Below are 14649 nucleotides of genomic sequence, written 5' to 3' on the forward strand. Positions count from 1 at the left end.
TAAACCTTGCTAAGAACTGATATTTATTGGCAAGATACTCACCGCCCAAGTTTTTGTAAGCCTAAAGATGGGGGCACTTTGTAAACCAGACAACACAGCCATTAGGGAATGGAGGTTCTTCAGCTCATATAGTTTCTAAAAAGAGAAGAATTTTGTTTTGAAATATCCATGGGAGAATAGTTGAGAAACCATTCATTAAGGCAGTGGGTTTCAACCCTGTCCTTGGGGAAACACCTAGCCAGTTTGCAAATCTATCTCATGCATATTCTTTGTCCTCGAGGCACACCTAACCAATCAGGTTTTCAGGATATCCACAGAGTAAAGAATCCCTACACTAAGAAAATGACTTTGGGTTCAGAAAAATGTATACATTTTATTTACACAAACTTTGGTATCTCCAAAGATTTTGAGATTAGAGGGTCTGAGTTTTCCCTATGCTGAATGCCTTCTCCTTCTGGGTCTAGAAAAGGGATCCCTCCCTTATTTCCCAGATTCTCTCTTCTAATTATATGAATAGTCCTAGCCCATGCAGATTCTCTCCCACCAACTAAGGCCTTAGAGAGGGGCTTCTCAGGTCCATGCATCCACTCACTTTCCTACTTGAGTTTGGTTCTCTAGCCCATGCTATCCTTCAGCAGCCTGAAAAATAACTCTGTCTTGCACTCACTCGCTGTCCTCTCAGGGCTGACATTAACCATACACTAGAGGAACCAGAATTACTGCACAGCAGTCAGTTTTACAACAATTGCTGTAACAGCTGTCACACAAACCTTTTCTGCCTTTAAGACTATGGATCACTTTTAAATATCGTATTTTTCGCTCCATAAGACGCACTTTTTTACCCCCAAAAGTGGGGGGGAATGTCTGTGCGTCTTATGGAGCGAATATAAAAAAAAAAACCAAACAAAAAAAACCAAAAACTAACTATAACCACCCCCCCCCCCCCTGACCCCCCCCCCCCTCCAAGACCTACCAAAAGTCCTTGGTGGTCCAGCAGGGGTCCGGGAGCGATCTCCTGCACTTGGGCCGTCGGCTGCCAGTAATCAAAATGGCGCTGACGGCCCTTTGCCCTTTGTTGCAGCCCCTGTGACATAGTAAGGGCAAAGGGTCATCAGCGCCATTTTGATTACTGGCAGCCGACGGCCCAAGTGCAGGAGATCGCTCCCGGACCCCCGCTGGACCACCAGGGACTTGTGGCAGGTCTTGGGGGGGGGGGGGGTTGCACTTAATTAAATTTAAAGGGTTGGAGGTTTTTTTTTTGGGGGGGGGGGGGGTTCCCACAGAAAGTTTTCTGATCTGGGGAGTGGACCGAAATGGCCCTCCCCAGACCCGAAAACGAAATGGGGTCAAAAAAAAAAAATTTTATGCACTCCCCTAACTTGCTCCATAAGACGCACATATGCCCGGGAACAGAGCCGGTTTAGCACACTTTCTTTTTTTTTTTTTTTTTTTTTTTTTAATTCCCCCCCTCTGAATCCTAGGTGCGTCTTATGGTCAGGTGCATCTTATGGAGCGAAAAATATGGTATTTCAGAAAAAATATGGCTTTTACTCTTTCTGTATAAAGTAATCTGGTTGCCATGTTAATCTATTAGAATACACATAAATACTTGTTAAATCACAAAAAATCTAAAGTGATACTTTTTTATTGGACTAACATTTCCTGACTAGCTTTTGGAAGTTCACACTCCCCTGACCTCAGGAAAGGAACTGTTAACTCCCAAAACTAGTCAAGAAAATGTGGTTCAAAACACCGTATCACCTTATATTTTTTGTGTTTCTTAATATGCATTTCCATGTACTCTTTCTACAGATACCTCAACCATGTGTGTAGGACAACGGAAGTGAAAATGTCCTAAACATATACACCAAACAATGAATTTTCTATCAGTATAGATTTTTTAGATCAATTTAAAACTTAATACGCAATATTTAAAAATAGTATAAAATACAACTAGCAATAAGCCTTAATCAATGAAAAATGTTACTCAAAACATACACAAACCAATTATCTTTTATAAATGCTGCTTCCTGGCATTTCTATTACACTTCTGGGAACTGTCTTGTTTTAAAGGCGCAAATAGCATAACATGCTAAACCCATTATTCTATATTAGTTAAGTTGTTACAAATGAGATCACAGTCTACAAGAACCAAGAAAATATATGAAATTTTATAACACAAATGTAAAGCAATTCAAAATAATTGACAGTCCAGACTTCTATAGAATAAAAGGAATCTTGAAAAAAACAAAAATGACATTCTGAACACAATAAAAAGCATGTTTAACAAAACAGCAAATATTTAGTAACAAAGCAAAGTAATTACTGAAAACATAACTGAATCCATAGAACAGACTGGGAAGGTGGAAGCAACTTGTTTCCCCAAGAGGTCTTTTTCCTCCATTGAAACACATCGCTCTGGCTGAAATACAAATTATTTCAGAGACCTGTGCTCCCTCAGTCTGCTGAGATTACGATTTTTAAAATTTCAAAATGTTTCAGTAGAGTTCACTGCGGCAAGTATCAAATATTTATACAGACACTTACAAATGGTTAAATTAAAAGGACTTCTTACCTTAGCAGTTTTAATATAGTGGCTCAGAACTTCAGCTCTTATTTTCAACGTTTGTGCATGAAGAATCTCTCGAACAACCCAAAAGCTTACCTGCAGAGAAAAGCATCCAAAACAATGTTAAAAAAAGAGAAAGTACATGTGAGAAGCATATAGAGAGGAGAATTTCCCTTCAGGCACTTTTCCTTTACCTTCCCTCCCTCACCAGTTCCACTGGACTGTGAGTACCAGTGGCAATGGTGGGTACATAGATGCCTGATACTCCTTCCACTCTCCAACTCAAACTGCCAGGGGATCAGAGATGGGGAGAGGCAGTGGCAGCGACTTTCACTGCCCTTTCCTAGTTCTCAGCTGCTTGAAATGCAGTGTGTGCGACCGCTTGATTAAGGGCCTGCAGCCACGCATGTACATCTGATGCTCTACAATAGGCAATCTTATTCTAGCAACACATGTCTAACAAGATTGGAAAGATGTACACCATTTGTACACAGTTTCCAAAAGCACTCTTTACATTGAATGCAAATTTCCAAAATGTGTTTGTATGTGTCTATGTGATAAGAGGAGCAGATTGTGGAACAGCTCTTTGTATGAGGTGCGGGTTTTGTGGAGTGTATATGTGAGAGAGAGAATGTGTTTGTGCGCGCACTTTAGCGATATATAGGAGTGAATTTCCATAGAGGCAAAAACTCATAATAAAAACTTTAAATAAAGTTTTCGTTATTTATCCAAAGCAAGAAACCTGTGAGGGAGTTGGTTGAACCATTAGATGACCGAGAGGTTAAAGGGGCTCTTAGGGAAGATAAGGCCATTGCAGAAAGACTAAATGAATTCTTTGCTTCAGTGTTTACTAATGAGGATGTTGTGAAGATACCAGTTCTGGGGATGGTTTTCAGGGATAATGAGTCAGATGAACTGAAAGAAATCACTGTGAACCTGGAAGATGTAGTAGGCCAGATTGATAAACTAAAGAGTAGCAAAATCACCTGGACCGGATGGTATGCATCCTAGGGTACTGAAGGAACTCAAAAATGAAATTTCTGATCTATTAGTTAAAATTTGTAACCTATCATTAAAATCATCCATTGTACCTGAAGACTGGAGGGTGGCCAATGTAACCCCAATATTTAAAAAAGGCTCCAGAGATGATCCGGGTAACTGTAGACCAGTGAGCCTGACCTCAGTGCAAGGAAAAATAGTGGAAACTATTCTCAAGATCAAAATCGTAGAGCATATAGAAAGACATGGTTTAATGGAACACAGTCAACATAGATTTACCCAAGGGAAGTCTTGCCTAACAAATCTACTTCATTTTTTTGAAGGGTTTAATAAACATGTGGATAAAGGTTAACCGGTAGATGTAGTGTATTTGGATTTTCAGAAGGCGTTTGACAAAGTCCCTCATGAGAGGCTTTACGAAAAGTAAAAAGTCATGGGATAGGAGGTGATGTCCTTTCGTGGATTACAAACTGGTTAAAAGACAGGAAACAGAGAGTAGGATTAAATGGTCAATTTTCTCAGTGGAAAAGGGTAAACAGTGGAGTGCCTCAGGGATCTCTACTTGGACCAATGCTTTTCAATATATATAAATGATCTGGAAAGGAATACGATGAGTGAGGTTATCAAATTTGCAGATAATACAAAATTATTCAGAGTAGTTAAATCACAAGCGGACTGTGATATATTACAGGAGGACCTTGCAAGACTGGAAGATTGGGCATCCAAATGGCAGATGAAATTTAATGTGGACAAGTGCAAGGTGTTGCATATAGGGAAAAATAACCCTTGCTATAGTTACACGATGTTAGGTTCCATATTAGGAGCTACCACCCAGGAAAAAGATCTAGGCATCATAGTGGATAATACTTTAAAATAGTCGGCTCAGTGTGCTGCAGCAGCCAAAAAAGCAAACAGAATGTTAGGAATTATTAGTAAGAGAATGGTTAATAAAACAGAAAATGTCATAATGCCTCTATATCGCTCCATGGTGAGACCGCACCTGGAATACTGTGTACAATTCTGGTCGCCACATCTCAAAAAAGATATAGTTGTGATGGAGAAGGTATAGAGAAGGGCAACAAAAATGAAAAAGGGGATGGAACAGCTCCCCTATCAGGAAAGGCTGAAGAGGTTAGGGCTGTTCAGCTTGGAGAAGAGATGGCTGAGGGGCAATATGATAGAGGTCTTTAAAGATCATGAGTGGTCTTGAACGAGTAGATGTGAATCAGTTATTTACCCTTTCGAATAATAGAAAGACTAGGGGGCATTTCATGAAGTTAGCAAGTAGCACATTTAAGACTAATCGGAGAAAATTCTTTTTCACTCAACGCACAATAAAGCTCTGGAATTTGTTGCCAGAGGATGTGGTTAGTACAGTTAGTGTAGCTGGGTTCAAAAAAGGTTTGGATAAGTTCTTGGAGGAGAAGTCCATTAACTGCTATTAATCAAGCTGACTTAGGGAATAGCCACTGCTATTAATTGCATCAGTAGCATGGGATCTTCTTAGTATTTGGGTAATTGCCAAGTTCTTGTGGTCTGGTTTGGCCTCTGTTGGAAACAGGATGCTGGGCTTGATGGACCCTTGGTCTGACCTAGCATGGCAATTTCTTATGTTCTTATGGTGAAGGAGAGGAATATGTAGAGGCTGAAATGGAAAAAGCAAAATTGCTTAACATATATCTTTCTGTTCAGTGTTCACTGCATAAAGGTCTGGAGCAGGACCCATAACACGAACACAAATAAAATTGGAAGTGCAGTAAAGCAAAATTGCTTACCTTGTAATAGGTGTTATCCCAGGACAGCAGGATGTGGTCCTCACATATGGGTGACATCAGTAATGGAGCCCTATGTACGGAAAACCTTCTCTCAAAGTTTCTATGAAACTTTTGGCTGGCACCAGAGTGCCCACTGAGCATGCCCAGCATGCCATGATATTCCCTGCCACAGGGGTCTCCCTTCAGTCTGTCTTGTAGCAATTAACGTTAGCCAAAAATAAAATAATAAAACGTATCTTACCCAACTCCGCGGGGTGGCAGGTGGATTTCGTGAGGACTACATCCTGCTGTCCTGGGATAACACCTATTACAAGGTAAGCAATTTTACTTTATCCCAGGACAAGCAGGATGATAGTCCTCACATATGGGTGATTAGCAAGCTAGAGGCAGAGTCATTTTGAGGTGAAGCAACAGTGAAGTATTGTTGTTGAAATGAATCAGCCGAAGATCACAGCAGTTTGGATGTAGAAGGAGTTGGGATTAAACTGGAAACAAGTTCTTTAAGACGGATTGTCCGTAGGCTGAATCTTGTCTTCCTTCTTTGTCTAAACAGTAGTGAGCTGCAAAGGTGTGAAGAGAACTCCATGTTGCTGCTTTACAAATGTCCAGAATAGGCACAGAGCGAAGGTGTGCTACTGAGGTTGACATTGCTCTGACTGAATGTGCTTTTACTCGCCCTTGAAGAGTGAGGCCTGCTTTCTCATAACAAAACTGTATGCAATCTGCTAGCCGGTTTGATAAAGTTTGTTTTCCCACTGCTTTACCTGGTTTATTTGGATCATAAGATACAAATAGCTGACTGGATTTCCTTTGGAATGTAGTGTGATTTAAGTAGAAGGATAGTGCACGTTTACAGTCCAAGGTGTGTAAGGCTCTTTCTCCCTGGTGAGAGTGAGGCCTTGGGAAGAATGTTGGTAAAACTATAGATTGATTCAGGTGGAATTCCGTGACTACTTTTGGAAGGAATTTGGGATGACTACGGAGGACCACCTTGTCATGTAGGAACTTTGTAAAGGGTTCGTATGTGACAAGAGCTTGTAGTTCACTGACTCTCCTAGCTGATGTAATGGCTATGAGGAATACAGTTTTCCATGTAAGATATTTAAGGTCACTGTATCTATGGGTTCGAATGGAGAACGCATGAGCCTGGCTAATACTACATTCAGGTCCCATTGAATGCTTGGGGAATGAAGTGGAGGTTTAAGGTGAGTTAAACCTTTCATAAATTTACTAACAAGAGGCTGTGTAGAGATAGGTGTGTCTCCCAGCTTGTTATGGTAAGCTGAGATTGCACTCAAATGTACTCTTACAGATGAAGTTCTGAGACCAGAGTCTGAAAGATGGTATAGGTAGTCTAGTAGTGAAGTAGTGGGGTTCAAGAGAAAGGATCTATAGATTTCTGAGTGCACCACAAAGTAAACCGTTTCCATTTGTAGGAATAATTTTTTCTAGTGGAAGGTTTACGTGAGGCTATTAGCACGTGAGACATAGTGGTTGGAAGGTTGAGTGGTTATAAGATCAAGCTTTCAACATCCATGCTGTCAGGGATAGGGATTGAAGGTTGGGATGGCGCAACCGACCCTGATTTATGAGAGTGGGAGCTACCCCCAGGCGAATGGGATCCCTGACTGAGAGGTCTAGCAGTGTGGGAAACCATACCTGCCGAGGCCAGTATGGGGCTATGAGTATCATGGTCTCTTTGTCCTGTTGTAGCTTCACTAGAGTTTTGGTTATGAGTGGTATCAGTGGATACGCATATAACAGGCCTGAGTTCCAATGGCGAGCAAAGGCGTCCCTTGGTAGGCTGTTCTCCTGTTGTAACAGGGAGCAGTAATTGTTCACTTTGTAGTTCAGATGGGATGCAAAGAGATCTATTGTTGGTTGACACCAGCATTGGAAGATCTTGGTTGCTATCGTTGGATCCAAGGACCACTCGTGTGGTTGGAACTGATGACTGAGGCGATCGGCTATTATGTTGCGGATGCCTGCCAGGTAAGTGGCTCGGAACAGAATGGAGTGTGCTAGGGCCCAGTCCCAAATCTGTGCTGCTTCTTGGCAAAGGAGGTAGGAACCTGTACCCCTTGTTTGTTGATGTACCACATGGCTACTGTGTTGTCCATTTGAATCAGCACAGTCTTGAGTGAGAGGCAGTCCTTTAACGCATGTAGCGCATAACGTATAGCTCGAAGCTCTAGGAAGTTTATTTGAAAAAAGGCTTCGGCTTTTGTCCACGTCCCTTGGGTCTTGAGATGACCAATGTGTGCTCCCCAGCCTAAGGTGGACGCATCTGTAGTTAATGTTAGTTGTGGAACTGGTTGCTGGAAGGGCAGGCCTTTGAGCAAATTGTTCATTGATGTCCACCAGAGGAGAGAGGAACGCAGTTCCTGCGTTATCTGAATGTGAGTGGACAATGGTTGAATGGCTTGAATCCACTGAGATTTGAGTGTCCATTGCATTAGTCGCATGGTCAGTCTGGCCATGGGAGTGACGTGAACTGTGGAGGCCATGCAACCGAGTAGGGTGAGGCACTGATGAGCTGTAACTTGAGATTGATTTTGGAGAGAGTGCGCCAGGAGAACGAGTGTTTGAGCACGGTCTCTTGGAAGAAAAGCCTTTGCTATGGTGATGTTTAGATCTGCACCTATGAATTGTAACAGGTGAGATGGTGTGAATTGGGATTTCTGGTAGTTTATGAGAAATCCCAATGAGTGAAGTAAGTTGACTGTGAGCTTGAGGGAATTGAGAGCTCCTTCTTGTGTCTGACTCCTGATGAGCCAATCGTCCAGATAAGGGAATACATGCACCTTTTGTTTGTGAAGATGTGCCACTGCTACTGCCAGACACTTTGTGAACACTTGAGGTGCTGAGGCTAGGCCGAATGGTAGCACTCGGTATTGAAAATGTTGACCTTCGACCAGGAATCGCAAATACTGGCGATGAGGAGGAAAGATGGGAATGTGAGCGTAGGCGTCTTGAAGATCCAGAGAGCAGAGCCAATCCCCTCTTTGAAGGAGAGGTAGCACGGTGCCTAACGACACCATCCTGAATTTTTCTTTTTTGAGAAATTTGTTGAGATTTCTGAGGTCTAGGATGGGAGGAAGGCCTCTGGTTTTCTTTGGAATGAGGAAATACCGGGAGTAGAATCCTCTGCCCTGCTGAGGCCCTGGGACTGGTTCTTTGGCCCTGGCTCTCAGAAGGGTGGATAATTCTGCTTGTAGAATTTTGGAATGTTGGTTCACTGCCCAAGATGAGAGTGGTGGAGTTTCTTTTGGTTCAGTGAGAAAATCCAATCGGTAACCGTGAGCTGTTATGGAAAGTACCCATTGGTCTGTGGTTATGGAGGTCCAGGTGTGATGGAAAAAGGTTACACGACCTCCTACCGGTAGGTGTGGGAGTGGGTTGGTGGGTTGGCTGCTGCTCTCTGATTTTCTTTCAAAAACCTGATGTTGAGGCAGTTTGAGGAGGAGGTTGAGGCCTTGCCGGCCTTTGCCTAGCCTGTGGACGTTGAGCTGGGCGAGATGGTCTTGCCCGGTTTGATGGGGGATAGTAGTGGCGTTGGCGGTAGTAAGGGCGCCTTATATCCCTTCTAGGAGGTCTTCTGACCGGGGGTTGAGGCTCCTGAGGCAGTAAGGAAAGTTGCTTAAGTGTCTCAGTATGATCGCAACTGCTTCTTTAACCTTGTCGCCAAACAGGTTATCCCCCAAACAGGGATGGTCTGCTAGTCTTTCCTGTACTTCCAGCCGGAGATCGGATGCCTTAAGCCAGGCCCATCTACGTGCTGTTATTCCTGAAGCTGAGAGACGTGCTGCAGTTTCAAAACTGTCGTAGGTAACTCTGACTTCATGTTTGCCTGCCTCTAAGCCTTTATGCACCAGCTGATGGAATGGTTCCTGATATTGATCAGGAAGTGTGAGTACCAGGTCCTGGACTTCTTTCCAAAGATTTCTTTGGTATTGGTTCATAAAGAGTTGGTAAGATGCAATCCGAGATACCAACATAGAACCTTGGAAAACTTTTCGGCCCAAGTTGTCCATGAATCTGTTGTCTTTCCCAGGTGGTGTAGAAGCATGAGACTTTCATCTTTTAGCCTTTTTCTGGGCTGACTCTACGACCACTGACTGGTGAGGTAGCTGGGTTTTTTGAAATCCTGGTATTGGTTGGACTAAGTAGGTGGCATCTGACCTCTTACTGACCGCTGCCAGTGAACCTGGGTGTTCCCATATTCGGAACATGAGTTCTTGTAATACCTCATGTACCGGCACTGCCAAAATCTCCTTGGGAGGATCTACAAATTGTAGGACCTCTAGTGTCTTTTGTCTGGCATCCACCTCTGCATGTAACTGAAAAGGGATGGTGTCTGCCATGTCCTTCAAAGTTGAGAAAGACAAGTCTTCCGGAGGAGACTTCCTACGGTCCTCAGGAGGAGATGGTTCAGACAGTATGTCTTCTTCTGAGGAGTACTCAGTCTCTGTGTCAGTGCCTGTCTCTCTTGGTGACCTCAGTGGCTGTGGTGTAACTGGCACCAGCGGTGGCTCCCTGGGCATCGGTGGAAGTAAGGGAGAACGAGGCTGATGAGGCCTGGGAACTCCTGAGGGTCCTGGAACAGGTTCTTCTGGGATGTCTCTGGGCTTCTTCGATAAAGCATCGAGTAGAGTGTCCAGTTTAGTCATCAGTGGTTGAAGAACCATGAAGTCTGAAGATGGCACTGATGGAGTCACCGGTGGAATCGGTGAAGGCATCGGGCGAGGCATCGCGGGCATCGGCTGCGGAATCGATGGTCGTTCCGGCGGAATCGATGGTAGTATCGGCATCGATGTCGAAGGATCGGACGGCATCGGAGCTGGTGTCGATGGCTGGCATGGTACCGCATCAAGGAGCGCTTGTTGCACCGCTTGACGGATGTACTCGTCAAGTTCCGCCTGCATAGCTGATGGTATCAGAGCAGCTATGGGGGGAGGCGGCGATGGCGATACCGATACCTCCTCGGGGTCCTGAGGAGGTATCGTGCCCGGCACCGATATTGGTGGGGATTGCCCTGGAACCGTAGGCCTCGGAGCCTCCGCGCTCGTCTGAGCTTTCTTAGCGGAGGCCACATCCTTTGAGGGCTCAGCGGGCATCGGCTCGATGGCGTGCTGGCGTCTATGCCGGTGTCGATGCTTCTCCTTATGTTTTTCGCTGCCGGAGGTGGACGCCTTCGATGATGGCGAGGGGGAGGGAGTAGAAGCGTCTCCGTCCTCACCTGGAAGTCGTCGTTTCAGCACAACTTGCCGTATCGATCCTGATGGCGATGACTGGGCTGACGTCGAAGTTGTTGGGAGCAGTTGAATTTTGAAGAGGTGCTCCATTTTCTCCAACCAGAGCAGACGTCCCTTCGATGTCATTTCGGCACATAAAGTACAAGACTTTACGTCGTGTTTTTCGCAGAGGCAAAGAACACATTCTTGGTGCGGGTCCGTAATGGACATATTTCTCGCACAATTCGGGCATTTTTTAAAACCAGATGCCATTTTTGCCGGACAGCCGTTGACGGCAATGTGAGGGGAAAAAACGGTATGGAACCGACGAAAACTCGGGGAAAACACTGAAACTGCGATGGAACGGAAGGGAGACCCTTGCGGTGGAAGTTTTTCCTGAACTTTTCTATCGTTTTGAGAGTGGTGAAAATCACCACAGGACTCCAGATTAACCACGAGGCTAACGGTTCTGCGGAAAAAAGAAGACTGAAGGGAGACCCCTGTGGCAGGGAATATCATGGCATGCTGGGCATGCTCAGTGGGCCCTCTGGTGCCAGCCAAAAGTTTCATAGAAACTTTGAGAGAAGTTTTTCCGTACATAGGGCTCCATTACTGATGTCACCCATATGTGAGGACTATCATCCTGCTTGTCCTGGGATAAAACAATTTATTTTCAGAACAGTGTGTTCTAAGGCAGTGGTTCTCAACCTTTCTCCCATTGTGACACACCTGACAGACCACGCTCACATGTGTGACACACTGCTCATTACAATTTACGATGGAAATAAAAAATAAAGGTCCAGTATTATTTTATTGTTAAGAAATACACAAAAAAAAATGCATATTCTGTCTGAACAGAAATTGCATAAACAGTAAACATCCCACACCAAAACAGCACCAATTTCCAGCACTTAACAGTAACCACCTTACCTAAGAAAAGGCAACACTGAAAATATTATACCAGGCCTTAAAACACCAATACATCTCCTATTAGGAAAACGGAACAAGTCAGGCTGCTAGAGAGCCCTACACAGAAACTACACGCCAGCAGAAAACCTCACCTGAATCACATGTGCTGACCTTCACCTAACAAAGAATAAAGAGACCAAAACGCATAACTAGAAGCATGCAGACAAAAACTGGAAACCGCAGCAAGCCAGAGACTCTGTATGCAGTGCAACAAAGGAAAAAAAGAAACATCACCCATCCTTCTAAAACAAATCAAGAAATATAAAATCAGTAGCAGTAAAACCATACTAACAAAAATAGATTATTTCAAAACAGCGGATGAATAGAATATCCAATAATAAGAAACTCATATAAAAAATTTCAAGATACCAATAAAATTTCAAAATAGCAGACAAAATCCCAGTAATGAAAAATGATAAAAACAATTTTTTGCTCTGCATACCTGGAACAATTGATATCCAGGTGCCCTGAGATTTTTTGAATTAGCAGGAGGAGGGATAGTTTGCTTGCAACTTTCTCTTCTCTCTCTCACTGGCTCTCAATCGCTCACATATACACATGCTTTTTCTCTCTCTCTCAATCGCTCACATTTACACACATGCTATCTTTTCAGGCTTACAATCACACATATACATGCTGTCTTTCTCTCACACACAGACTCTCATTCGCATGCTTACAAACATGCTCTCTCATTTACACACAGGCTCTCAATCACATATTCACATGCTTCTTCACCTAAACCAGCTCTCAGTCACACACAGACACATATGCTCTCTCTCTCATTTACACCCAAGCTCTCAATCACATACTCACATGCTCCCTCACCTAAACCACAGGCTCTCAAATCACACACATACTCTCTTTCACATGTACAGGTTCTCAATCATTCACATACATGCTCTCTCACTCACACACACACACAGGATCTCAAAACACACGTTTGCTCATTCATTCACTCACTCTCCCCCCTCCCCCAAACTAGCAGCAGCAGCCTCCTCCACTTCTAACCCTAAAGGTAGCAGCAACCTACTTCATTTTCAGCCCTCGCGGAGAAAGGAGTCCCATCGGCTGCAGGGGTTGACGACATTCTTTGTTTTTCTCCGAGCCGCGCAGCTCATTCCTCAGGCTGGGCTTCTCTTCTTTTCTTCGGGCCGAAGCTGCCTGCACTAGCACGGTCTCTTCTTCCCGCACACGCACCCACTGCTCACCAGTTCCTCTTCAAGGCCACAGGGTGGGGGCGGGAAGATGAGACCACGCTGGTGACTCTGACTCCTGGTGTCCTGCCGCATTCCGCCCAGGCTATCAGCATTTTCATCCCGGGCAGAGGACCTATTTTGCTCGGGATGGGGAGCAGCTGGGTCAGCAGGGGACCAAGAAGTGTGGCGACACACCTGCGTGTTCTTGGCGACACACTGGTGTGTTGCGGCACACCGGCTGAGAACCACTGTTCTAAGGAACTAACTAAAAGTGGAAAAGGTGATAAGTCAGGATGGGATACATCCAAGGGGATTGAGGGAACTTGAAGTCCTGGCAGCTTTGTTGGCTGACCTTTTCAATGCTTCTTTAGAACTGGGAGTTCTGAAGGACAGAAGAGAGGCAGATGTGGATCCTATTCATAAAAGTGGAAGTGAGGAGGAGGAGCAGCTAGGAACTACAAAGGCTGTTAGGCTGACCTTTGTAGTAAGCAAATGAATGAAATCTCTACTACAGAGGATATAGCCCAGTTGCTTACCTGTAACAGGCGTTCTCCAAGGTCAGAAGGCTGCTAGTGCTAACACATGGGTGATATCAGATGGAGCCCTGACACGGAAAAATGTCAAAGTTTCTAGAACTTTGACTTGCCACACTGCGCATGACCAATACCATGCATCCACACAGGATCCCTCTTCAGTCTTATATTATAGAATAAGATAAATAAAAAAAATAGGAGAAACTCAACTCTGCGGAGTGTCGAGCAGGTTTCATGAGGACAGCAGTTACAGGTAAGCAACTCTGCTGTCTCAAAGGACAAACAGGATGGTATTCCTCACACATGGATGAATCCCTAGCTGCAGGCTGTCCTCCAACATAAAAGGGGACCAACACAGGTGCCAATGGGCACAAAACCACTGGTGCTGTTGGTAACAGAGGGGGGAGTCACCTAAACCCAAACAACAGGACCTATGTTGGGAGAGTTGGATTCTACACCTCAAATGGTTCCTGAGGACAGACTGGCAAAACTTACTGTCGCGTCAGCCATCCCTATTCCAGACAGTAATGTGATGTGAATGTGTGGAGAGAACTCCACGCCGCAGCCTTGCAGATCTCCTCTACGGGAACTGCTTGCAAGTGGACCACCAATATTGCCATGACTAACAGAATGAGCCTTGACATGACCCCCAAGATGCAGTCCCGCCTGGGCATAACAGAAGTAGATGCAATCTGCTAATCAATTCGAAAGTGTATGTTTGGCAATGGCAATGTCCAAACTTTTCTATCAAAAGAAACAAAATGTTGGGTGGATTGTCTATGGGCTTCTGTCCATTCCAGATAAAAGGCTAAGGCTCTCTTGAAGTCCAAACTGCACAGGGCTTGTTCACCTTGGTGCAAATAGGGCCTGGGAAAGAATGTTGGCAGGATGATGGACTGGTTACGATGGAAGTCTGTCATCACCTTCAGCAGCAACGTAGGGTGCATATGCAAGACCACCCTGTCATGAAAAAAACAATGCAAGATGGATAAGTTACTAAGGCCTGGAGCTCGATGACCTTGCGGCTGAAGTGACTGCCACCAAAAATATGATCTTCCAGGTCAGGTACTTCAGGTCATAGGTGTGCAGCAGCTCAAAGGCAGCTTTCATTAGCTGAGCTAACACCATGTTGAGGTCCCAAGACACAGCAAGTGGCCTTAAAGGAGGCTTCAACTGAAGCAGGCCCCACATGAAACATACAACTATAGGCTGTACAGAGATGGGTGTACCCTCTGCACCATGGTGGAATGCGCCAATTGCACTCAGTTGAACTCTAACAGAGTTTATTTTTAAGCCAGCTTTCGACAGGTATAGAAGGTAATAAAGCAGTTTTTGTGTGGGGCAGGAGAATGGATCTAAAGCCTTCTGCTCATA

General features: G+C 44.5%; 1 protein-coding gene across 5 annotated transcripts in view; it reads right to left on the reverse strand.

The window, feature by feature from the left end:
* Positions 1–14649, reverse strand: part of RALGPS2 (Ral GEF with PH domain and SH3 binding motif 2) — a 785699-nt gene that overhangs the window by 537836 nt on the left and 233214 nt on the right. For all 5 annotated transcript variants that reach the window (XM_029618595.1, XM_029618592.1, XM_029618597.1 and 2 more), the window contains 2 exons: positions 2576–2665; positions 43–135 (listed from right to left, as the gene is read on the reverse strand). In XM_029618595.1, coding sequence (XP_029474455.1) covers positions 43–135; positions 2576–2665 — 183 coding nt within the window. The remainder of the gene's footprint in view (positions 1–42; positions 136–2575; positions 2666–14649) is intronic.

Source organism: Rhinatrema bivittatum, chromosome 10 (genome assembly GCF_901001135.1).
Source record: "Rhinatrema bivittatum chromosome 10, aRhiBiv1.1, whole genome shotgun sequence".
In the NCBI taxonomy this organism is placed as follows: Eukaryota; Metazoa; Chordata; class Amphibia; order Gymnophiona; family Rhinatrematidae; genus Rhinatrema; species Rhinatrema bivittatum.